At 48.3% G+C, this 25,847-nt stretch overlaps 2 protein-coding genes across 2 annotated transcripts in view; both read right to left on the minus strand.

Annotated features, from left to right (window-relative positions):
* Nucleotides 1–25,847, minus strand: part of LOC129328487 (H-2 class II histocompatibility antigen, E-S beta chain-like) — a 261,776-nt gene that overhangs the window by 33,131 nt on the left and 202,798 nt on the right. The window lies entirely within an intron of this gene.
* On the minus strand, nt 2,855–24,433 carry LOC129328493 (H-2 class II histocompatibility antigen, E-S beta chain-like). The gene is made up of 6 exons (XM_054977598.1): nt 24,287–24,433; nt 8,706–8,981; nt 6,850–7,131; nt 5,293–5,406; nt 3,836–3,859; nt 2,855–3,194 (listed from the first exon to the last, which is right to left on the minus strand). Exons 1-6 carry the CDS (start codon nt 24,381–24,383, stop codon nt 3,175–3,177), a joined length of 813 nt encoding a protein of 270 aa, XP_054833573.1. The 5' UTR covers nt 24,384–24,433; the 3' UTR covers nt 2,855–3,174.

The raw sequence follows: 25,847 nt of genomic DNA on the forward strand, positions 1-25,847 counted from the left end.
GGGTTGCCAACCTCCCAGGTGGGTCCTGGAGATATCCTGGAATTACAACCGATCTCCAGACAGCAGGGATCAGTTCCCCTGGAGAAAATGGCTGCTTTGGAGGGTGGACTCTGTGGCATTATCCCCTGCTGAGCTTCCTCCTCTCCCAAAAGCCTGCCCCCCCAAATCTCCAGGAGTTTCCCGTCAAGGAGGTAGCAACCCTACCCATGTGGTTTTCAATCGGGGCAGGCCTTAGGCCAGAGACTGGCCAGCTCAGGGCTGGTGTTTGTGGAAGGAGGCCCAAACCACACCCGATATTTTGAAAGTGTGTTCCCTAGAGCAGGCTTTTGTGAATGATAGACATGTTGTTTGGAAACACGGACATCCTCTTTGGAACGTAGTGGGTGGCTTCCAAGGGCAGGGCCTCCTCGGTCGTGGCACCTCAACTGGGGAATTCTTGACTGAGACACATTCTTCCGGCACCTGCCTCCCTACCCTTTAGGAGATCGCTAATGTCTGAAGCTTCCATGATGAAGGTGAGGGGGAGAAGTGGCAAACATGAGAACTAAAGTAATTCTGAACTTTAAATTCCTTACACTTCAAAAAAAGCCAAGTTCCTGCAAGTAGAAAACTAGCACAACAGGGACAGATGAGGCTACAGTGCTAGCTTGCTCCTTGCAGGGTTTTTTGCATGGGGGTGCCGTTCCAAAAAATATCACCCCCTCTGCATTCAAGAGGCCCCCGATCCACTGAACACCTCGTTCTGCTGTACCAGGAGATCCTGCCTGGGAAGAAGAGCTCCTTCCAGACTACGTGGAAGATACTGGGGAGGAGGGAATTGTGACAGATAACACACCAACCCCATTCTGGAAATCCCTTTAATTGCACAGTTGCAGCAGAAAGAAACACACAAACCCCAGTCAAGATCTCATGGGAAAATAATAATATAATAATATTTAATTTATATACCGCCCTTCATGGCAACTTAACACCCACTCAGAGCGGTTTACAAAGCATGTCATTATTATCCCCACAACAAACACCCTGTGAGGTGGGTGGGGCTGAGAGGGCTCTGAGAGAGCTGTGACTGACCCAAGGTCACCCAGCTGGCCTCAAGTGGAGGAGCGGAGAATCAAACCCAGCTCTCCGGATTACAGTCCCACCGCTCTTAACCACTGCACCAAACTACATCATACACCAAAGTCCTCCTAAGTCAAAGAGCCAAAGCCCATTCCCCCGCCCCCCATTCCTTTGTCAGTTGCCTCCAGTTGGGGCCGACTGAACGCTGCTGCAGCTGCTCTCGGGTTTCGCTTCCCCACGCCCCGAGCCGAGCTCAGCCTTTGGGGAACTGAGAGAGAGAAACTGGCCCTGATCCAGGAGACGGGGGGTCACCACACAGTGAAGCAAAACCGATCAAAAAATCTGCCTGGGTGTCCGCTTGGGAGTCCCTGGGCCACAGGTCAGACAGGCAGTGTTGCCTAGTGGTGAGAGTGTCAGGCGAGGATCGGGGAGGCCCAGGTTCGAATCCCCGCTTTGCCTCAGCAGGTGACCTTGGGCCAGGCAGGCACGCTCAGCCCAGCTTGCCTCATGGGTTTGTTGTGCAGATCGAGTGGAGGGGAGGGGAATGAATTGAGCTGCTTTGGGTCCCCGTTGGGGGGGAAAGCGGAGCACAGGAATGAGGTGAGCAACCAAACACCGACCAGGCCTGGAGAGAGAAGCCCCCTCCCTTGGAAAGAGGCTGAAGGAAAGGAAGCGGCCAGGCGGGGGAGCAATTCGGGGCTGGGAGTTAAACTGGTGGCTGATAGCCCCTTACAGTATAAGCACGCACATCCCTGCCACTCTCTTTTACTTTTACTCAGGAGTAATACTTCCCATTGAGGTCCTGAGGCAGGCAGTCAGAGGACTTGACAGGAAAGGAGATTGGAGGGGGGGGTGTACCTTGAAGGCAGTGTGCTTTGAAAGCCCCCCGTCCTTTTTCTTGCTTCCCCCTTCCCTCTCGTTGGTCCCCACACCCACCACAATTTTCCAGCTCTCCCCTCCTCTACCACCTTTTCCTTCTTTACAGCCCCCTCCACTGACAAACCTTTGCACGTTCGCCTAAGGCATGCAATCCGGAAGACGAAGACTATGATGAAGAAGAAGAGTGATTTGGGAGGAACAGGGGAGAGCAGAGGGGGGCACAGGGGGAGAGGCCTGAAGCGATCTCCAGAATCAAAGGACCCAAAGTGGGGACCCCTCCCACGGAGAGAGCCTCAGGTGAGGGAACTGCCGGCTACCAAGATATGGGCATCAAGAGGAGCCAGGCACCCCTGCCCTCCTGCCTCCCCTGGCATGTACCAGGAGAGGAGGGGGGCAGAAAATCCCCAGCATGGGGGAAATCCCCCAAGCCCTTCTCCACCTCACCAGACCCCACTTGCTCTTCCAATGCGCCCCAGGCCCTTGCACCAGAGAACCCCCCTCCCCACCAATAAGGCCAATAACGCTGTCCCCCACCTTCCTGGCACACAGCCTCCCATCTCCTGTTTGCATCGCCCGTGGGGCCCCTCTCTCAAGGGTCAGGGGAGTGCACGGCACCTAGAATGAGGGGGGGGGGTCCCCTGGCTGCGGCGAAGACAGAGATTCTTGCACTAAATTCCCCCTGAGAATTCTGGTGGGGGCATCACAGGGTTCCTGCCCATGACAACCCCCCCACCAGAATATTGAAGGGAGGGGGCATTGCGAGTACAGTCCATGGGTAAAGACCATTCCGCTTCAGTCCGAAGAGCTCTTTCCTCGGAGTAAGCCAGACCTTGGCTAAGGGCTCACCTGCAAACCCTGAACCCCCACACCTCCCCAGGGGCAGCTTCCATTTTGCAGAAATTCACACAGACAGCTCTATATATAAAGTATTCTTTTAAAATAGACTAAAAAGGGACACTGCTCCTCCAGTTAAAGTCATCCATGCAGATTAATAAATGCCTTTTCGTAGCCTGTTTGCAGCAGCAGCTGTTAGCGGGAGATCTTGCGAAATCACGGACTTGCCAGCCACCCCAGCAGCCCCCAAGGGCGATTTTAGCAACACACAGTCACAACACGGCCTGAACTCAGATGACTTCCCGTGTGTGTTGGAGGCGAATCAGTAGAATAGGTGGTAGAAGAACACGAGCATCTTGCTTGCTAAAGAAAATCCTTTTCTGGATATAAGATTTGCAGCCATCAGGACGGACTCATGAGCCCTGCCAGGAAAGGGGGGGGGGAGGGAGGCGATCAGATGCTGTACAAAGAGGACACAAAGCAAAAGGACACAACTGGGCCGTCAGCCAGGATTCCCATCCACCCCCTGCCCAATCAGACATTTTATCGGCCTCTTCCATTTCAGTAAAGTGTGTTCTTAGCATGTAAGTAAAACCACCATCTGCTGGTACTGCTAGGAATAAACCCTCTTGTAACCTCAGCCAATGTAAGCTTTTAAGGGTACTTAATCCACTCCAGCAGTCTTTGAATGCAGGTGGAGAGTCACTATCTCCTGTTCAGGGGTGGATCAGGGGGACTCAATGGGATGCAGAGGGAAGGGTCTAGGAAGCCCCCCTGTACTACGCAGGGCTGGTGGGGAGGAGGGTGAGATCAGGTCCCCCAGCCCCTGTTATAGGGGCCAAGAGGAAGTTGCTGGTTGGAATCTTAACACAACTGGCCTACCTCGCAGGGCTGCTGGAAGGATGGCAGGATGGCTGTATGTGCAGTGTGTGGAGCACTCAAAAGTCAGTGCAAAGTCCCACTGGCTTTGTACGACCCATTTTAAACTGTGGGCAGTTCCTTCGTACCAGGCAGGATAAAAAGAAATAAAATTACTGGGAGGGGATGTACAGAGAGCCCTTACCTGCAGCAGGTGCGGCGGGAAGCGCTGAGGAGAAAAAGAGAGAGAGAGAGTCAAATTTCTTGATTGGGCGTTGATTTCTATGGGGTTTCCCATGCTATGACTTGCCCAGCCCCATAAGAATATAAGCAGAGCCCTGCTGGATCCAACCAGTGGGGGCCCTTCCAGTCTCACACAGCGTCCGACCAGTTACTCTGGAGGGTCAACAACGGCATAGAGGCTGAAGCCTTCCCCTGATGCAGCCTCCTGGCTCTGGGATTCAGAGACTGACTGCCTCTGACTGTGGAGGCTCCCTTTAGCCACTGATGAGACCTCTCCTGAATGGATCCATCTAATCCACCTTTAAAGCAGTCTGTGCCTGCGGCCATCGCCACACCCTCGGACAGCAAATTCCACATCTCATTCCCTCGTTGTCTGTCCTGAGTCTACTGCCCATCGGCTTCATTCGTTGCCCTCAAGCTCCAGCATTTGGGGAGAGGGAGAAGAAGTTCTCTCTGTCCCTCCTCCCCACCCGATGCATGATTTTATAAGCATCTCATCATGTCCCCCCTTAGTCTTCTTTTATCTCAACAGAAAAGTCCCAGGCTCTTCTGCCTTTCCTCACAGTGAGGGGGCTCCAGTCCCCTGATCGTCTTGGCTGCCCTCCCCTGACCTTTCTCCAGCTCTGCAACGTCCTTTCACGGAGCTGCCCACTATGGCCCCCCCGAGCCCCCCAAGCACAAGGACCCCGCCTTAAAGAACTTCACATTTGGGAGATGATTTCCGAAGGAGGGGCGTATGCCCCATGGCCAGCCCTGTCGGCAAAGGCCTCCAGTTCTCCCGGCAGATGTTGGCAGCCTTCGTGTTTTGAGTCTTGGGCCCTCCCCTGGTCCTGGGCCCTTTCATGCCACCCTCTGCCTGGGGATTAAGGGCTGCTCCCGACCAGTAGCCAGCCTGCATTGGTCAGGTCTCAGCCCATCCCTTGTTCAGCCCTGGCACTTCTTTCCTCCCAGAGAGAGACGCAGGAAGGGCCTCCCCCCAAATCCAGCTGGAATGTCAAACCAGCCCCAGCCCCTAGTCCTCAAGATGCCCCCTAGAGACTGACAAAAGGTGCTCCCCTCCCCAAGACTTCCGGTCCTCTGTGGCACACTTAAAAAACAGAGGCCTGCCTTCTTCAGCATCTTCCATCTCATTTCAGGCTTTGATATCCATTATGTGCACTTTTTGTTTTTATTGGGTTGGGGGGAGGGGGTTAATTTAATAGTGGGAGACCCGCTTGGTATGCAGAACCTAACTAGAACAGCCTGGAGAATACTGACCCCCGTCCCCCCACCAGGGCCAGGTTTCCAGTTAAGATGGACCCAAGAGAAGAAGAAGCTAGAAGAGCTCTGGGCATTAGAAGAGTACTGGGTTTTGGGGCATGTACCCCTCCTCTCCACCACAGTATTTGCTCATCAAGTGGCCACCCCCCACGCCATTACCTTTTTTCTTCTTCAGGTAGAGGGAGAGTCCCCCGACCCCCAGGACCACCCCCAGCAGGCCTCCCATGGCCCCCGTCCACAATTTGCTGTTGGCAGAGTCTGACCTCTGTGGCTCTGTGGAAAGAGGAGACTGGCGTGAGAAGACGGATCAGGGCCAGGTTTGGCCTCTCAATTTCACAAAGGGAATTTGGTCCATGAGGCATTCAAAGGCACGGCCCACCCCTGGATCAGATCTTACGGATCCCAGAGACCGGGCTGAGTTACAAGGATGGGGTGGCTGGATTCGCATTCAGATCCTGCACCCCCCCCCCACCCAGGGAGTGGGGAGAGGGACATGCCTTCCCCAGGGCATTTTCTGTGTTTCCCTTCTCAAAGTAAAACACTAAACTGGGACAACAGGAAGACGCCCCGAAGTAACTCCAACAAAGGGTAATTAACTTAGGGGAAATGGACGCAGCTGAGGGACTCGAAAGTGTTCAAAACTGAGACAAAGCCACACTTGGCAGAGGGTTAGGAGGTCCTTGGACTGGCTCCACGTTGCCCGTGCATGAAGAGAGGGGCTCCAGGGCCAGGAGCGCCTCTGACTCCCGGGGGCTTTACGGGGCTTCCCGGCAGCCCGTTCTGCCCCAAATAAGGCACTCTTTCTCACCATTATGCGTCTCCCAGAAAGGAGAGGAGAGCCTGAAAGAATTTTACAGTTATTTTTGCAGGGACCACAAGCAGTTTTCAGAATGATGTCGGAATATACAAACCCAGGTCAGGAATCCCTGGATGTTGAGTATATGCCACAGGGAATGGGGGAAAAAGTGAAATTCTGTCCTCAAGTCATGATTGACTTAGGGCAACCCCTGGTGGGGTTTCCATGCGGAGAGACTAACAGAGGTGGTTGGCCATTGCCTGCCTCTGCAACCCTGGTCTTCTTCGGAGGCCTCCCATCCAATTACTAACCGAGGCCGACCCTGCTTAGCTTCTGAGATCTGACAAGATCAGGCTCACCTGGGCTGGACAGCTCAAAAATCTGCCACCCGCTTTCTCCCTCCTCTGGTTCCATCTTGCTTGCCAAACCAGGGGCTGCACACTACTCTGCTGGGAACTGCCTGCTAATGTAGACGTGGGCCTGCTAGGGAGTTTCCATGCCGCTAAACATGCCTTGGAAACGAGTTACTCTCTGTTTCAGAAAGATTTCATCTCTGTGCTCCGCTTTATGCTTGTTTTTCCAAATCTTCTGCTACCACACCCTGTTGTATCTCTTTCCCTGAGTGTCCAGACTGTTATTCACTGTTGTACTTTGCTCAGTGAATGTCCTAGCAGGTTGATTTTCACTCACTCTGTATAATCCACCCTGGATCTCAGTGAGAAAGGCAGACTAGAAATAATAAATAAATACATTTCTTTTCCAGATCAGAACAAGATCCAGCACTCTCATAGCATCCAGCCAGAAGCCTCCCTGGGAAGCATCTCCCATGGCAACTCTGAGCTTGTCAGAGTTGACACAGGTCTTTGGAACTCCCACCCACTCTGTCCTCATGAGAAAGCAGAAGCACCCCAGCCTCTTACCCCACTGCACGGTGATGGGCTCCTCCACACTCCTGTGCTCCACTTTGCAGGCGTAGACGTCTCCCCGCTCAGGCACCGTCTCCAGCATCACCTGGTTCTGGAAGGTCCAGTCTCCGTTCTGGAGCTCCTCCGCGTACCCCACCCCCTCCGTCTGCTCCTGCCCGTTCTTCAGCCACTTGAAATTAATCTCCGAGGGATAATATCCTGCCGCGGTGCAGATCAGGAGGCTGTGGTGGGACTGGGGCTCTGCCTTGGTGAAGGAGATTTTCACTGTGGGCTGAGCTGGAGGGGGGAAAGAGAAAAAAATCAGAGATGCAGGAGAACTGGAAAAGCACAGAGGGACCAAGAAGGCGGCGGGGGGGGGGGATGTCCTCATGTCCCCAGCTGATAAATTTCTAATGGCACCATCCCCAGCCTCCCCCACCTACCAGGACAGCTGATGGTCCACTAGCTCACCTTCCGGTCCCTGCACAGCCACACAAAGGCAGGTCTCAGGCTGAGCAGGCATTCATGGGGGAGGGGGGGTCCCTCTCAAAGGGGCCTCAGGGAGCCTCAGTGCCTGCAGCCCCCCAGTCCTCCCCCAGTCAGATACCTGCCCTGTCTTCCTGAAGGACCCCTGAAATGGACAGGGGTGGGCGAAGGAATTGCTTCTCTCGGATTCCTCCCCCACTCCCCAGAAATATGAGGATAACCCTGCACACCTGCCATGTTAAGAATATTATTATTATTGTGTGGTCATTAACAGATAATAATTACTCAAAGGGGAAATGTTTCTACCCTGCCGTACCCTTTCCCACCAAATACTGGATACAAAGTTATGCCGACTATCAGCCTGTGAAAGTGATAAAATGACAAAATATACTTTGAAATATCACTGACAAGACCTGTAAGCCTCTCAGAAATATGTTATGAGTATTAAAAGATTTCTAGCCTGCTGTTTCCCCATTTAGGAACTCCGTGTGGGGTGGGGAACAATTTCTAGAGAGAAGCTGTGAGGGGCCAACTGGACAGGAAATTTCTTTAGGCTTCATTGGAGATGGGAAAATCCATGAAATAATAATTATTATGGGCAGATCATGAGTGGGAGGGCAGGAAGGGTTACATCAGTGCTTAGTTCTCGTGGCCCCTTCTTACATGCCCAGGGTAATGCAATTGCCACTTTGGGGTCAAGAAGCAATTTCCCCCAGGCCAGTTTGGCCAGAGATCCTGACGAGGGTTTTTTTGCCATCTTCTGGGCATGGAGCAGGGGGTCACTGGGGGTGTGTGTGGGGAGACAGTTGTGAATTTCCTGCATTGTATAGGAGGTTGGATTAGACAAGCCTAGAGGTCCTTTCCAACCCTATGATTCTCTGATTCTATGACTACGCCAATGATTTTAAAAGTAATTTGGTGGGTGCTCAAACAGCCTATCAGTGCCTTCTCAGGGGGAGGCGTACTGAAATTTTATGCACCATGAAGAATAAACCAGTGATATACAGTAATTCTGAAGGCCTCAAACAAACAAACAAACAAACAAACAAACAAACACACACACACACACACACACAAACAAAACGATGGGCAGGAACCCGCTTTCGTTGACTGTGAAAAAAGCACAGGAGAACCCCCTTCAAAGAAAGGCACATTTTATGCAGCATATGGACTTCTAGAAGAGAGGCACGAACACACGAACCGCGCCTGTGGGTGCTGCGTGTGTGACTTCTCAAAGCGAGTTGGCAAGACGGGGCTGCATCCTCCTCCTCACCCCGCAGGCTCTCCTCCCTCCCTCCCTCACATGCCCCCTCCTTGCCCTCTACTTGCCCGCCTCCCCCTCCCCCCCCTCCTGCCCGCTGGGCGGTGCCCCCCCCCCGCCTCACCCTTCCTGGTTCTGAAGAAGCCCTCGAAGATCCCGTAGTTGTAGCGGCAGTAGTAGTCCACGGCGCCCCGCGCGCTGTCCAGGATGTCCTTGCGGCTGTTCCAGGCGTCGGCCTCCGGCCGGCCCAGCGCGGTGAGGGCCTCGAAGGTCCCGCGGCGGCTGTCGAAGCGGAGGGTCTCCTGGCGGTCGTAGAAGTGCCTCTCCAGGTAGCGCACCTCGCCCGCCGTCCCGTTGGCGAAGCGGCACTCGGGCTTGAACTGGTGCAGGAAATGGGCGGCTGCGGGGAGGGGAGAGAGAGGAGGGGAAGGGCGAGGCCGTGGAGCGGACCCCCATCCTCGGCCTCGGGGCAGCGGGCGGAGAGGACCCCCCCCCCCCGCGCCTCGCTCCGGATGCCTCCAGGGGGCTCCCGGCTGCTTCTGTGCCCCCCCCCGCGCTGCCTCCGTCCCGGGGCGGGCTCTGGCCTGGGCAGCTGCAGGCCCCCTGGGCTCTTCTCCCCTTGCGCTGAAGTGTATATTTGTGGCCCATTCATTGGAAAGGGGGGGGGATTCAGAATGGCTGGACTCGAGCCAGCAGTTGGGGGGGGCCTCCCCCGTGGTTTGCAGGGAGTGCCACAGGCAGAAATTGTGGGTGGGGGCTGGGTGCATGGCGCTCTGGGCTCTCGGGGTTTACCCCCCTGGGCTGGGGGTGCCCCCTGGAGAAGCTGGGGGGAGAGGCCAGTGGGGGAGATCTCCAGCCCCCCCCCCCCGAACACCCCCCCCCCCTCCTGTGCTGAGGCCTCTTCTGCATTAGTTAGAAAGCATTAGGGGAGTGAATTCCCCAACAGAAATGAAATGGGTGGGAATGCTGGGCCCAGGGGGGACACTTAAAAGTGGGGGTGCATTATTGCCCCCCTGATCAAACCCCTGAGGCTGATTTCCGCTCAGGTGCCCCCAAGTCCTTGCCCAGAGACCCCCTTCCACCCCCAAGACTCCCCTCCCCTCCCGGTCCTTTTAAGGGGATCTGACCCACCCACCTGCTTCATGAGGGGAGGGGGCCTGAGGAAGGGTCCTCAGTGCCCCCCTTCCACCCCCCTGCCCCCACCCCTCCTGAGCCTTGGATTCTGGGATTCTTTCCCTTTGGGTTATCTGTCCAGAGCCTTTGGGCTTGGGGGGGGGGGGCTCAAATCTTCTTCTGTCACACTTCAGGAAAACTTTTTCTCTGCCCCACTGGAATGGGGAGGGGCAAAATGAGGGTGTCTCTCCAAGCCCTTAGAAAAGGGCTCCTTTCTACCCTCAGTTCCATCACGGGTGGCCCACAAGGGCAGGGGCAGAAAACCTGCCCCGTGCCCCACACTCTTACCATTTTACAGAAAGTGCAAAGAATAAATGTTCCCAAGGGCATTTTCAAAGGGATTAGAACCTTAATATAATGGAACAGCTCCGGAGGCCATTTCTATACTGAGATAATATTGTTTATTGACCATATCAAGCCCCCCTCCCTTTTACGACAATGTTCTCGATCTTTGTAACCTTCTCAACCTCTCTCAATGGGTCCTTTGTTGGAAATAGCAATGTCTGGTGTACAACAGCAGCAAGAAGGAAGAAGAGCCTACCATGCAGGGGGGGGGCAGCAAGGGTCACTTAGTTAGGACAGTGAGGGCAGCACCTCTCTTGTTTCCTGGGGGGGGGGTCATTTCCTTGTCTTGTCTCCTATTGGGCTCAACAGGGCAATATCCTGCTTCTTCTCTCTCCTGCCACTCTTCTTCTCTGTCTCTCTGCAAGATGTAGTCAGATAGCAAGGAATCTCTCTCTCCTCTTTCCTATCAAGTATGTAACTTCCTCAAATAAACCTTTTGCCTCTTTAATCAGCACAGCGTCACTTCACTGCATTATTTGCACTCAGCTATCCTCCTTCAAGGGAGGACTGGACTATGACAACGACAGAGTTAGCGGAGATGGCGAAACGTACAGCTTGGATGAGAGACAAAACATCGTCTATCTTTTGGGCTACCTGGAAGCCCTTTGTTGACCTTCCTGCACGAAAGGAGGAACAGAGACCTGATGACTTGTGGTTTTGATCATTAAGAAGGTAAGGAGGGGATATAAAACAAGTAGAAGGGAGGCAGCAGTGGGAAAGAAAATGTTGGAGAGACAGCAGCGGCCAGACTTTTGTACGCGCAAAAGTGGAAAGTACAAGAAGTGCCAACTATCGAGGACTGGATTTATAAATTGCTGTACATGGCGGAAATGGACAAAATGACAAGGAAACTGAGAGACCTTGATCCAGGACAGTTCAACATGGATTGGGAGAAGCTGAAACAATATTTGGTGAAAAAATGGGAGGTGGGAGGAGAACTGTGGCAGTTTGAAAATTACTGAAATACAACAAAAGAAGAGGGAAGCGATAATCTCGGAAGGATGGAGAGATGAACTGAATAGTGAAGTAACGGAGGAAGAGATAAGGACGGCAATACAGTCAACAAATTTGGGAAAGGCACCAGGACCTGATGGACTTACAGCCAAATTTTATAAGGTAATGGTCAATGAACTGGTGCCATTCCTAAAAGAAGTGATCAATGGTGTTTTGAAGGATCAAAGGATTCCAGATACTTGGAGTGAAGCCAATATATCATTGATCCCCAAAGAAGGACAGGATCTGACTAATGTTAAAAACTATAGACCTATTTCGTTACTCAATAATGATTATAAAATTTTTGCGAAGATATTGGCGGAAAGAGTAAAGGGATGGATGTCCGAATTTATTGCGGAGGAACAAGCTGGTTTTTTACCAAATAGACAAATTAAAGACAATTTAAGGACAGTGATAAACGCTATTGAATATTATGACAGGCGTTGTGACAAGGAGGTTGGATTCTTCTTTGTGGATGCTGAAAAAGCATTTGACAATTTGAACTGGGACTTTATGTTTGCCACCATGGAACAGCTACAAATGGGGGAAAGATTCATAAGAGCAGTGAAAGAAATTTACAGAGACCAGAGTGCAGCAATTGTGGTGAATGATGAGGTGACTAAGAAACTGACTATAGGTAAAGGTACAAGACAAGGTTGCTCGTTGTCTCCACTGTTGTTTATTTTGGTTCTGGAAATATTGATGATACAGATTCGAGAAGATAATGCAATCCGTGGAATAAAGATAAAAGACTTTTCCTATAAGGTCAGAGCATTTGCGGATGACATAATGTTAATTGTGGAAGATCCAATTGAGCACATGCCAAAGGTAATAGAGAAAATTAAGGAATTTGGAGAATTGGCAGGATTCTATGTAAACAAAAAGAAGTCAAAGATATTATGTAAAAATATGACTAAACAAAAACAACAGCTACTAATGGAAATAATAGACTGTGAAGTAACAAGTAAGGTGAAATGTCTGGGAATTGAACTGACTGCAAAGAATATAGATTTATTCAAGAATAATTATGAAAAATTGTGGACTCAAATAGAGCAAGATTTGATTAAATGGAATAGATTGAATCTGTCATGGTTGGGAAGAATTGCAGTAGTTAAGATGAATGTGTTGCCAAGAGTGATGTTTCTGCTACAAACAATACCAATCATTCGGGACTCTAAGCAGTTTGAAAAATGGCAGAGGAAAATATCGGACTTTGTTTGGGCAGGCAAGAAGCCTCGAGTGAAAATGAAAGTATTACAGGATGCAAAAGAGAGAGGTGGAATGCAACTGCCCAATCTAAGACTCTACTACGATGCAATCTGTTTGGTGTGGTTGAAAGATTGGATGACGCTGAAAAACCGCAAACTACTGGCCTTAGAGGGATATAAAAAAATATTTGGATGGCATGCATATCTGTGGTATGACAAAGTAAAAGCAGATTCTATGTTTTTACACCATTATATTCGGAGAAGCCTCTTCACAATTTGGAAGAAGTACAGAGATTACCTACAGGAAGGAATTCCCTCCTGGGTGGTTCCTTACGAAGTAATAGATCCGAGAACTGTCGATAATGAACAACAGTGCTTAACGTACAAGGAGATAACACGAATAGAATTTTCTAAACTAAGAATAAAGACGCAAGATGAGCTGTCTCCAAGCTACGATTGGTTTCAATATAGACAGATTAGAGATCTTTACAACTCGGACTGTGCGAAGGGAGGGCTAAGAATGGAGAATTCGGAATTAGAGGAGGTAATTCTGCAAGAGGATAAAAAGCAAATCTCTAAGACTTATAAAGTGTTGTTAAAATGGTATACAGAAGATGAGACAGTCAAAGTGCAAATGGTGAAGTGGGCTATAAATTTTAATAAAGAAATAACAATGGAGGCGTGGGAATACTTGTGGAAAAATACGTTGAAGATCACGACATGCACTAATATTAAAGAGAATGTTTACAAAATGATTTATCGTTGGTATCTGACACCAAAGAAAATTGTGCTAGGGAATTCGAACATGTCTAATAAATGCTGGAAATGTAAAAAGCATGAAGGATCTTTGTATCATATGTGGTGGACTTGTGAGGTAGCTAGGCAGTACTGGGGGGAAATAACAAGAGTGATAAGTGACATTTTACAATTTCAAGTTAATAAGAACCCAGAACTCCTGCTACTGAACTTGGGAATGGAGGATATTCCAGCACAATACAGGACATTGTTATTTTACATGACAGCAGCGGCTAGACTTTTGTATGCACAAAAGTGGAAAGTACAAGAAGTGCCAACTATCGAGGACTGGATTTATAAATTGCTGTACATGGCGGAAATGGATAAAATGACAAGGAAATTGAGAGACCTTGATCCAGGACAGTTCAACATGGATTGGGAGAAACTGAAACAATATTTGGTGAAAAAATGGGAGGTGGGAGGAGAACTGTGGCAGTTTGAAAATTACTGAAATACAACAAAAGAAGAGGGAAGCGACTTTACCGGGGGGAGGAAAGTTAAAGGAGAAATTCTAAGCAACTATTTCATTTGACTATTATATATAGTATTAAGTAATAGAGGTGTTATTATAAGAATTATAAGGATAGAAACTAACTAGTTTTATTTCTGGCAGATAATTGTACGATGGAGAAATTATATAATCAAAATAGAATGAATATAAGAAAGGTGGAAAGAAATATATAGTAACATACAGAATATGAGTTAAATTGTTTAACCAGTGCCGAATGTACATTGTGTTTATAGAGGTACTCAGAAATATGCAGAGTATGGGTCAAATTGATTGATTATTGTTGGCAGATAACTGTATAATGGAGAAATTATATAATTAAAATATAATGAACATAAGATAGGTAGAAGGAAGTAAAGAGTAACATACAGAGTATAGGTTAAATTGATGGACTTATGTCGAATGTATATTATGTTTACAGAAGTACTTAAAGTTATGTAGAATGTGAGATGAAATGTTTGTCCCATATTGATGAGACTAGAAGGTGTGAGACAGAGTATAGAGTACAAAAAAATAGATAAATGATTATTATTATTAAAGGGTATATGCCAGGAATGTAATGTCTAGTTGATAAGTTAAGTGGGAAAGGGAACAGAGATAGCACGGTGTTATAATAGACAAGCTTAGAAGAGAGTGAAAGTATATGCTTATTAGAATAAAATAAGTATGAAATGAGTAGGGGGAATATGGATAAGGGGTTGGAAAACTGTTGGAAGTCAACAAAAGGGGGGGAAAGGGAGGGGGTTAGAACTGGAATATTTAAAGGAAATGGATTGTAATGAATATAATATTGATTGATTTCTAATCCAATAAAAAAAAATTCAAAAAAAAAAAGAAAATTTTGGAGAGACTGTAATTTTGCTTTAAGAAAGATAAGCATTGTAGAGAAGAATGGAAATGTTCTTTTTGTTTTTTAAACTCCAAATTCTATAACTGTTTACTCTTTTCTTATTCTTGTCTTTCTGCCATTTCTATGGGCAGAATAATAAACAAAAAAAATTGCAAAAAAAAAAAGATATGCTGATTATCGTAGGTGACTGGAATGCGAAAGTAGGAGATAAAGCAGAATCAAACATTGTGGGAAAATTGGAGAAGGATCACGAAAAGAGGCAGGAGAGCAGCTCACAGAATTTTGTGAAGCCAACAACCTGTTAATTACTAACACATGCTTCAGGCAACCAAAAAGATGATTGTATACGTGGAAATCACCAGGTGACCAATGCAGGAACCAAACAAAATTGCAATACAGATCATGAGTTCCTAATATCAAAAATTAGAATAAAGCTGAAGAGAAATCATAATGCCAAAATACAATCTAAATAACATTTCTGAAGCATTTAAAGACCAGATAAGGAACAGATTTGCAATACTAAGTTTAATTGATCATGAGCCGGAAGAACTATCGGCTGAAACGAGAGAGATTATCAGGGAACATAGGTGTAAACTATGGGGGGGGGGGGCTGAGGGGCTCGAGCCCCCCGGGCAGCCAGTGAACTACATGGGGGCTAAGGGGCTCAAGCCCCCTCAGATCTCACATGAGGGTCTCAGTTTCAATAGCCGATGGAGCACAGGATTGTCCCCCCCTTCCTGTTATATCATAATTTCTATGATTCTTTGGGGCTTTGTTCTTGTTTTTTGCTTGTATGTATCAGTGTGTTTATTAAGAATTTATCATTTTTAAAGGTATTGTGGTTTGTATAAACAATTTACAAATAAATGTTACAGAAGAATAAAGAGACTCTGATAGAAGATATTTGATTTTGAAAATCAGGCTCCTGAAAGGCAAGATTTACACATTAGCAACAATATATGCACCAAACAATGCAAGATAAAGTTTTTATGAAAATGTTTTCCAATCCATTTTCAATTTTCAAGAAGATAATGATCTTCAGAGACATGAATGGGGTAATGGATCTAAGAAAAAGATAGTTGGGGGGGGGAACAAAGAAGGCAAACTTCCCCCAAAATGTGCTCTCTCCCCTCCTATCAAGAAACTATTTTTTGAAGTAATATCTTAAATAGTATATGATGGCTTCAGTGGGTTAAATGTCTAAAGAGATTTTTGATCCTACAAAGGGAACACAAAGCTTACAAACTATCAACCCAGCTTGTGTCTCTTTTACATTGTGGGCGACTGAAGCGGTTTACATAAATAAAAGGACCAGAGAGCATGTGAGATTTTTGACAGCCATAAATCCAGAGAGCATTTACCTCGGAAGTCTCTCCCCTCTCTTCACTCCCCCCCCCATCTTCTCCAAAATGTGTTTAATTATACAGAAATGTTACAATTGGGAGATGCTTGTAGGATCAAAAATCTGAATATTGGAGACTATACTTTCATTTCGGACAGACACCAAACACATTCAAGGATTGATATGTGCTGGATATAAAAAACCTGAGTTATTTATATTGTTTGTTACATTATGTTTACTGTTTTTCTTTGGACATAATTATAATTGTGCTATTGTTTTTATTTTCTTTTTTCTGTCCTGCTTATATTTATAAAAATTTATATAAAAAAGAATGTATACACTGCCTTAAAATACCTTTGACTATGACACACTGCCGCTTGCAAGGCAGGAAAGGGCCCTTTAAACTGCTAAAAGCCCCTTTCCCTGCTGCTGTTAAGACCGGAAAGGGGTCTTTAAATCCCACGAACCACGAACTGGTTCGTAACTGGTCCAGTTCCATGGTTCGTGAAACCCATGAATCACGAACCTGCGGGGTTTTTTTTTTTTTTTTTGTTCCATGTCCATGTCTACTCATGAGGACTTCCTCCTCAGAACAGATCTGTAGGTAGGAAGCTCTCTTCACGTTCCTATCAAAGTATGGAGTTTCTATGATAAAGAACTCTGACTTCTTTTTTAAAACTAATTTTTTTCTAAAACTGCTTCCCTTTTAAAACTTATACACTCACACCAGCCAGCACGCTCCAGCCACCTATCATCAGGTTTTCTCTGCAGTCAATGCTACTCTGTTAAGGACCAGTTTCTAATCCTTTTAATGGAAAAAAGTGAGCCTCTATTTTACTTTCCAGTAACCTGATCATTACGTTGTATTTTGGAAATGGAACACTGGGAAAGGGTAGGCCTTATGTTTCCTTGTTGAAATAGCTTTGTTTGTTTGTTTGTTTGTGGGGTTTTTTTTGCTGGGCGTGGGAGAACAGTTAGTTTTTTTCATGGTAATGTATGGGGGGGGGCTGCTTCAGCCACTCCTAAACTCCTCTTTCAATTTCCATTCCATGTTTAAATGGAGAGGTGGTTTCTATTGCAGAAAAGGACAATTCCTAAAAATGAGTGCTGTCTCTCTGAAGCAATGAGAAGCCCTATCTGCATGAACAAGATTGGAAGGGGGGGTGCAGATCAGAGGCCTTTTAAAAGTTTCCTTTTGCCCTGTGTCCAGGCTGTGATTTGGTTAATAATGTCTTTAAGGTGGAGTTTAAGCAGTGCGCTAAGAAAACAAGGTATATAAAATCCTAGGTAGTATAATTGCGAGTTTTTTGGGGGGTCATGACTAGCACTGTTCTGGATTGCCTCAAAATGTGCTTGTATTCACTTATAGGATATGAGCTTGAAGTGAGAAGATGGGAGTTTGCTACTACTTTGCACTCTGCACACTGCTCAGAAGTCGAGTGCACGGCAACTGTTTTGTATTCTGCCCTGGTTCAGACTTCAACCATGCACTTACCAAACGAAGGCATCTGCCATGCCATAATTTAGTAAATTTCAGTGCTAAGTCACCCATATGAACAGGGCTTATTTCGAGGGGGAATGCACAGGCACGCAGTTCTGGCAGTTCCCCAAAGAGGTCACATGTCAGGTGGCCCCACCCACCTGACTTGGCCATTTTGGGCCCATTTCAGCCTGGATTGGGGCCGAAACGGCCTGGATTGGGCCTCTGATGGGTGGTGGATCACTCTCCCACTCATCAGTGGTCTGATCCTGACCATTTTGGGCCCCTTTTCAGCCATTTTCAGCCCCTTTTTGCCATTTTGGGCCCAATTTCAGCCCTGAATGGCCAGGATTCGGTTCAAAACAGCCAGAATAGGTGATATCAGGGGGTGTGGCATATACAAATCAGTTATACTAATGACACACTTCCAGTGATGGCAAGAGATGTGGCATATGCTAATGAGTTATGCTAATGAGTTCCTCCAGCTCTTTTTCTATGAAATGACCCCTGCTTATGAATAAGGCAGAATCAAGACTCCTGTAAATGAACGTCCAGGAAAACTTTAAAAAATGTTCTCCGACAGGCTTTTCTGTGTTGCCTTTCTTAGTGTCAAATTTGTGACCATTAGTTTGTCCTATACACATGGCATGTATAATTATAGATCATAAAATGACTATCCTAAAAGTGAATTTCAAAACCAGGACACAGCAAGATAGCACTAGAACCACTGGCCAACTCCCACCTTTTCCTAGGTTTGGCCCAGCTCAGGGGCATTGTTAGGGGGGTCCCCATGGGTGCCTGGGTCTCCCTAAATTTGTGCAGAGCCCCTCCCTAAATCTCCCATGGCCCCGCCTCCAAATGGTGGCAATGAAAGCCCCTCCCTGTGATGTCAATGGCTCCTCCCTGTGATGTCACTGGCATAGCAATGCCTCTGGCCCGGCCCCAGCCCCCCCTGGGAAATTGCAAAGTCTACGCCCCTGTCAGGGAAGAATGTGCAAAGACTATTCCTGTAGCCAAAAGAAAGGAGAGGCCTAAATGGATGACTGAGGAAACTCTTAAAATTGCTAAAGATAGATGAGAAGCAAAAGCAAAAGGTGACAGAAACAGAGTCAAAATTCTAAATGCAGCTTTTCAGTGACTTGCATGCAGAGACAAAGAAATCTATTATAATAACCATTGAAAAGAAATAGAAGACAATAACAAAAAAGAGACTTGTTCCAAAAGATCTGAGAAATCAGAGGGAAATTCAAGCCACGGCTCAGGATGCTCAAAGATCAACATGGAAATACAGTATCTGCTCAGGACACAATAAAGGAAAGATGGAAACAACATACTGAAGAACTATACAGAAGAGATGGAAGTGATGGATATAGATTTGAAGAAAGGGATTTTATATACTACTTCTGTGCCTTTCAATATTACATGCCTTGCACTTTTTCTATGCTCAGGAGCCAATGTAGTATTTGTAATGCAACCTGTAAGAATATGACACTTGAAACACTTGAAACAAGAAGAACAGAGAAGAATGTATGCTGACTAAAAAATATACTGCTTGTAGAGATGCACTTATAGACATATTACACATATGATATATTATTCTATAGGATTCCAATAGGAATCAGTACCAGAGAGCCTTTTGTAGAAACTGATTTATGCAGCAAGCTGGGTTGGCCACCTGTGGCATTATAAGGAGATAAGGAGCTGCAAATCTTGGAATTCCCCCAATTAAGTAGCTGATCTAAACTTGCTCTTTCAATCAAATTAACCCTAAACAACTGTGTCAAAGACTGCAAGCCAATAAGATAACAAATATTAGAATATTGTGATATTGTTACACCTGAGGGTATAAATTGCTTTGCACTTCTATTGTAGCTTTGATGAGCTTTGGACACAAGGACACCACCTACTCCTGTGTAAAAGGGCTCCTCCATTGTTTAAATTAAACAATCATATATTGCTTCATTCTACAGGACTCCGTGGTCTGTATGTCTCTTATTGTGATTGGCGAGAGGGACACCTAAGGCACAAGTTTGTGCATAACAGAAGGATGACACATATTTTTGAAGAAGAATCCTTTGATGAAGAACCAGAAATCTTAGAAAGTAAAAGCTGCCCTCAAAGCAATTGGGAGAAACAAAGCACCTGGAGTAGATAGGATACCAACAGAGCTATTTCAAACCACAGAAATGGAGTCCATCAAAATCTTAACAAGAATACGTCAACAAATATGGGGAAAAACCAAGTGTCCCATGGACTGGAATCACTCAGTCTACAGTCCAGTCCCCAAAAAGGAGGTGCCAAGGAGTGCAGCAACTATCGGACAATTGCGTTAATCTCCCATGCAAGCAAAGTGATGCTCAAAATTATACAGCAAAGACTCTTACCATATATGGGATGAGAAATGCCAGATTGTTCAAGCTGGACTCAGAAAAGGAAGAGGCACCAGAGATCACATTGCAAATTTACGATGGCTAATGGAACATACCAGGGAATTACAGAAGAAAATCAGCCTGTGATTTATAGATTACAGCAAAGCTTTTGATTGTGTGGATCATGAAAAGCTATGAAGAGTCTTAAAAGAAATGGGGATGCCGCAACATCTGGTTGTTTTGATGCGCAACTTGTACTCTGGGCAAGAGGCTACTGTCAGGACAGAATATGGGGGAACAGAATTGTTTCCAATTGGCAAAGGAGTCAGACAAGGATGCATATTATCTCCCTGCCTGTTGAACCTCTATGCAGAGTATATCATAAGAAAAGCTGGATTAGATCTAGAAGAAGGTGGAGTGAAAATTGGTGGGAGGAACATTAACAATTTGAGATATGCAGATGACACCACATTTCTAGCAGAAAATAGTGAAGACTTCACACTACCACTGATGAAGGGTAAAGGAGAAAGCACCAAAACAGGATTACAACTGAACACCAAGAAGACAAAAGTAATGACTACCAAGGAATTACAGAATTTTAAAGTTGACAATGAGGAAGTTGTTCAAGAGTTTCTCTTCCTTGGCTCAGTCATCAACCAACAGGGAGACTGCAATGAAGAGATCAGAAGAAGATTGAGACTTGGAAGAGCAGCTGGGAGGGAGCTAGAGAAGATCCTTAAAGATAAAGGTGTCTCTCTGGGAACCAAGATCAAGATAATCCAAACAATGGTATTCCCCATTGCCATGTATGGATGTGAAAGTTGGACGGTGAAGAAAGCTGGCAGGAAGAAAATGGATTCATTTGAAATGTGGTGCTGGAGGAGAGTTTTGCAGATACCATGGAAGGCTAAAAGGACAAATAAGTAGGTACTAGATCAAATCAAGCCTGAATTAGAAGCTAAAATGACAAAACTGAGGCTATCGTACTTTGGTTACGTCATGAAAAGACAAAATTCTCTGGAAAAGTCAATAATGCCAGGAAAAGTGGAAGGCAGCAGGAAAAGAGGAAGACCCCAAATGAGATGGCTGGACTCACTAAAAGAAGCCCCGTCCTCCAGTTTGCAGGACCTGAGCAAGTCTGTTAATGAGAGGGCGTTTTGGAGGTCTCTTATTCACAGGGTCGCCATAGGTCGGAGGCGACTTGATGGCACATAACACACATACAGTTTTACTCCGTTGTTTATTGGTCTGACTGAACTGTTCTTTCATAGTGTATAATCCATCTCCAGTCTCAGTTGAAAAGGTGAGCTAGTTTGGTGTAGTGGTTAAGAGCACGGGAATCTGATCTGGAGAGCCAGGTTTGATTCCCCACTCCTCCATTTGAAGCCAGCTGGGTGACCTTGGGCTAGTCACAGCTCTCTCAGAGCTCTCTCAACCCCACCCACCTCACCGGGTGATTTGTTGTGGGGATAATAATGGCATACTTTGTAAACTGCTCTGAGTGGGTGTTAAGTCATCCTGAAGGGTGGTATATAAATTGAATGTTGCTGTTGTTGTTATTCTTAAAAGTTGTTATTATTGTTATTAACAGGCTTTCTTCATTACAGGGTGTGGGGGAGGGAGAAGTTCACTATTCGTCTAGGGCAGGGGAAGGGAAAACACAAGTTGGCCAATGATAATTCTCTGCTCTGCAGCATCATCAGTCTCCGGGCAGAAGCAAAAGCAGCCAGTTCCTTTTGGAAAGACTTAATAGGCAACTATAAAGGAAAGAGGTGAATCTGTTTACTTCATTCTACCCTCACTTTTTTCCCCATGGGGACCCAGAAAGGGTATTACCCCCTCCTCCAATTTTATCCACGTAACAACAACCCTGTGAGGTAGGTTAGGCCAAAAGTGTGGTTTAACCAAGGTCACCCAGCAAGCATCCACAGCAGAGTGAGGATTCGAACCTGGAGCTCCCAGATCCTAGTCCAACACTATCTACTACACCAGTCCGGCTCTCATATATACGAATGAATGAGGTTGGGAGGGGAGAGAATTCCACAGTCCCACCCCACCCCCAAGTCTCCAAGGCAGGGGGTTGTCTTTAAGTCCCCTTCCCCTCCAGTTGAGACCCTCCCTTACCCACTGCTTAGTTTTCTCAGGCCTGACTGCAGTCGGCTGATGGCACCCAGACAGGACAGATCCAGCGTGGATTGGCAGCCACCAGAGGCTCAGCGTGCCTCAGAGCGTGGAGGGCTTGCCCCCCTTTGGATATTTGGGCTCTCAGCCTTGATTCCAACCCCCCCCCATAGGATTTGATTCTCCTGTCCCTGAAGGCGGAGGCTGCAGCCATTGGTCACCCGTGTTTGGTGATGGCCCTGCAACCTTTTGGGCCACACCAGGCTTCATGGCCTCGAAGGATACACTATACGGGTATGGTAAAGCACCATGCCTGGATCTCCCCTTGGAGAACTCCTCTGTCCAAAGGAGGAGAACCGGCCTGTTCTTCCTACTTTCCATGGAGTTCAGCTGATCTTTGCTGACCCTGTTCAGAGCCTAGGGGTTATACTGGACCCCCAGCATTATTGCTGAGGAGGCAGATTAACGCAGCCGCAAAAGACACTCTCTTCCATCTTCACTCTGCCTTGAGGACGGCTCCCTACTTTGACATGGCCGGTCTGGCCATGAGGACCCATGCCACAGTGGCCTCAAGACTGGACTACTGCAACACATTCTCCATGGGCCTACCCTTGAAGACAGTGTGGGAACTCCGGTTAGTACAGAATTCCGTGGCTTATTTACTGCTGGGAGTTAGGCAGAGCATGCATAGCAAACCCACCCTACAGTTGCTTTCTCGGTTACTGATTCAGGTTCAGTTCAAGGTTTTATCACATACTGGTTTACTACTGCTTGGGACCACATATCTGCATGGCCCCCAATACGCTCTGTAGTGACAGCTTCACTCCTCCGAGCAAAGCCTTCTGAAGACGTACCCCTGCAAATGGGTCAGGTCAACAGTTGACCATAACTGAGCCTTCTCTGTTGTGGCCCCCACCTAATGGGACAAAGTCAGGAAGGTGCCATCCGATGCGTCTGTCATTCCACAGAATGCATAAAACAGAAGTGTTTGGGCTGAAATAAAACCGGAATTGTTCAGGAGGATATTTTTACAGTGGGACAAGGGGTGTAATTTATGGTACTGTTTGTTGTGTGTATTATTATTTGTTGTGCCTGACACTGTTAACAAGTTGGAGCGTGTCCAAAGGAGGGCAATGAAGATGGTGAGGGGTCTGGAGACCAAGTCCTATGAGGAAGGGTTGCAGGAGCTGGGAGGGTTTAGGAGGGGAGCGAGAGGTGATAGGAGAGCCCTCTTCCAAGTATGCGAAGGGCTGTCACTTAGAGGGTGGAGTGGAGTTGCTTCCTGTTGCCCCAGAGGGATGGGCCCAAAACAAGGGGTTGAAACTAAATCAAAAGAGCTTTTGGCTAAACACTAGGAAGAGCTTCCCGACAGTGAGAGCAGTCCCTCAGTGGAACAGGCTTCCTCGGGAGGGGGTGGGCTCTCCTTCCTTGGAGATATTTAAGGCTGGATGGTCCCCTGACAGCGATGGCGATTCTCTGACTTAATATGAATGTTCAAAGATGTGGAGAGGGAGAGCAGGAAGGGACAAACTGGTGCTGGGTTCTCCTGGCCCCTTCTTACATGCCCAGGGCAATGCCAATCACCACTTTGGGGTCAGGAAGGAGTTTTCCTGTGGGCCAGACTGGCCGGGGATCCTGGAGGGTTCTTGCCTTCCGCTGAGCACAGAGCAGGGGCCACCGGGGGAGGTCAGGGTGGGGGGAGAGCTGTGGATTGCCTGCATAGTGTAGGGGGCAGGAACCGATTTGTTTTAATCCCTTCCCATTCTGATTTTCTATTGCATTATTTTAAATGTTCTATCCCAGCTTGAGTCTCAACAAGAATGGTGGACTATAAAAAGATAGAGAAAGAAACGGGGGTGCTTCCAGGGACGGGCCAAGGACAGTCTGATGCCCTTCAGGCTGACTCTGTGCCAAAGGCACCCAGGACCAGAGCAAAAGAGCCCCCAGGCTGAGCAAGTGCGTAAAAGCTTGAGAAGGGCCCAGGGGGCTGAGGGCCCCCCCCTTCTCCACCCACACCTGGAAGGGTCGGAGGGAGCCCCCCCTTCCCTCTCTGCCACCTGGGGAGTGAGAGATCCTCCAGCCCCTGTGTAACTTCCATATTAACAAGGACTGGAGTGTGGGGTGGGCTTCGTGGGATCCTCTGAGGGGAGGGGGTGCAAGCCAAGAGGGAGGCTCCCCTGCTTCTGTCCCTCCCAGCAGCCAAGCGCCAAGTGGGCTGCCTTTCCTGCCGTGACCTGGAGGGTTTGGGCAGGAGGCAGAGCAGCAAGTGGGGCACAAAACCAGCCACTCTAGGGGCCAACCCTGGCGAGGGGGAGCTAGGGAAGCCACCTTAGGTTCCCATTGGCTTAACCTTCCTCGCAGGGTTGTTGTGAGGATGAAATGGAGGAGAGGAGAATGTTGTAAGCCACTTAAGGTCTCCACTGGGGAGAAAGGCAGAGTGTAAATGAAGTACATAAATAAAATAATGACGGGCGTGTGTCTCCAAGCCCTCACCAACCCTCCATCCAGGAGCTCTGCTTACCAGGGGGCGGGAGTCTTCCTTCCACTCCATGGACCAGGGTGAGACAAAGATGTACCATCGGCAGGAGAGTCGCTGGCAGGATCAGGCCCGGCCCCATGGCTGCCCCACAGAAAACCCACTGGCAGCCCCCAAAGGAAACTTTGTCTGTTCCCCGCAGAAGGGAAAGGACTTTTGCTTCTGCTTCTGTCTGGGGCGTGGCCCAGAGGAGCACCAATGAGACTTCATTCTGATCCTGTGTCATCTGTCTCCAGGCAGAAGCACCTGCAGCGGCTCCCCTTTGGAAAGATGGTTCCTTTTTTGCTCAAGCTGGGCAGCCGCGTCAGTCTGTCTGTCTCCGCTTCATTCAACTGGGCCAGCTCAGCTGGTCTCACCTGCTCTCTTGATCTCTCGGCCTTTCACCCTGAAGTGCCCCCCCCCGATAGCCCCTCTTCTGTCCCTGCAGCCTTCGCCCTCCTCCTCCTCCTCCTCCTGGGACACTTTTGGTCCCATCCAGAAAAGAAGGGGGAGGAGATGGAGGCTCTTCCAGGGATAGGCCACAGAAACCAAAGGGCGACCGGGCCACAGAGGCCACCACAGGCAGGCCGGACAAGTGACGTCCGCTGCCCACCTGGAAGGGTCAGAGGCAGCCTGGGTCCCTTGCTGCTGTTCACTTTCCCATAGCCTGGTGCCAAGGGACTGATCCTGCCACCTCCCAGCCCTGCACGGCTCCTATCCACAAGGTCCTGGGGGAGCAGAGGGAGCCTCCGCCTTGAGAAGGGAGACTGGAGACTCCACAGAAGGTTTGTTAATTTCCTCCTTGCCTCCCCAAAGGGGAGGTGAAATTGACAGCACCTTCAAGGAGGCAAAATGGAAACCCTCTGAGGAGCGATCTCTGCTGCCTCTGTCTTTTTAAACTACCCTTCTCAGCTAACAGTGCGTCTCCCCACCCTTGAGCGTTCTCTGCCAAGGTGTCTCCTGTAGAGAGTTCCTCAGCCCCCAGCCCTAGTGCGCATTCCCACAGGCGTCTCCCTGAGGTTCAAGGCGGGCGGCAGAGCAGCAGGCACTGGGCAGCACACGCAGACAGCCTGGCAGCCGGGCGCCTCGGAGGTCAAGGGGACCCTCCTCTAGATGGACGGTGGGTGAAGTTCTCAGGGGCCCTCCTTGGCATTGCAGGGGGAGACCCTGAAGAATGCCAGCCAGCCACAGCTGCCAAGAAAGAACTGGAGGGACCCTGGTTTGTGCGTTTCCACGAAGACTTCTTCCCTCGGGACTTCTTTGGCACAAGTGTAGGGGTTGCGGCCATTGCCCCCCTCCACCCCGTACCTAGAGGGGCCCTGATGACGAGAAGCGGTTGGAAGGTGGGTAATTATTTTTAAGACCCAGAGTCCAGGCTGGCTTGGGCCTCTTTGAGGGGGGGGGCAGTGCAGGAGGGAGGGGGGCGGGTTTCTCAGGCTCAGCCCCTTTTTGCCCAAAGCGTGCCAGGAGCTACAGAGGACACACAAGCGTCGCAGTCCCTGCCTAGGAAGCTCACAGGGGGAGAGCACAGGCAGAGGAGGCTTCGGGGATCCAGAGATTCTTCTCT

The sequence above is a fragment of the Eublepharis macularius genome, chromosome 4 (assembly GCF_028583425.1).
Source record: "Eublepharis macularius isolate TG4126 chromosome 4, MPM_Emac_v1.0, whole genome shotgun sequence".
Taxonomy (NCBI): Eukaryota; Metazoa; Chordata; class Lepidosauria; order Squamata; family Eublepharidae; genus Eublepharis; species Eublepharis macularius.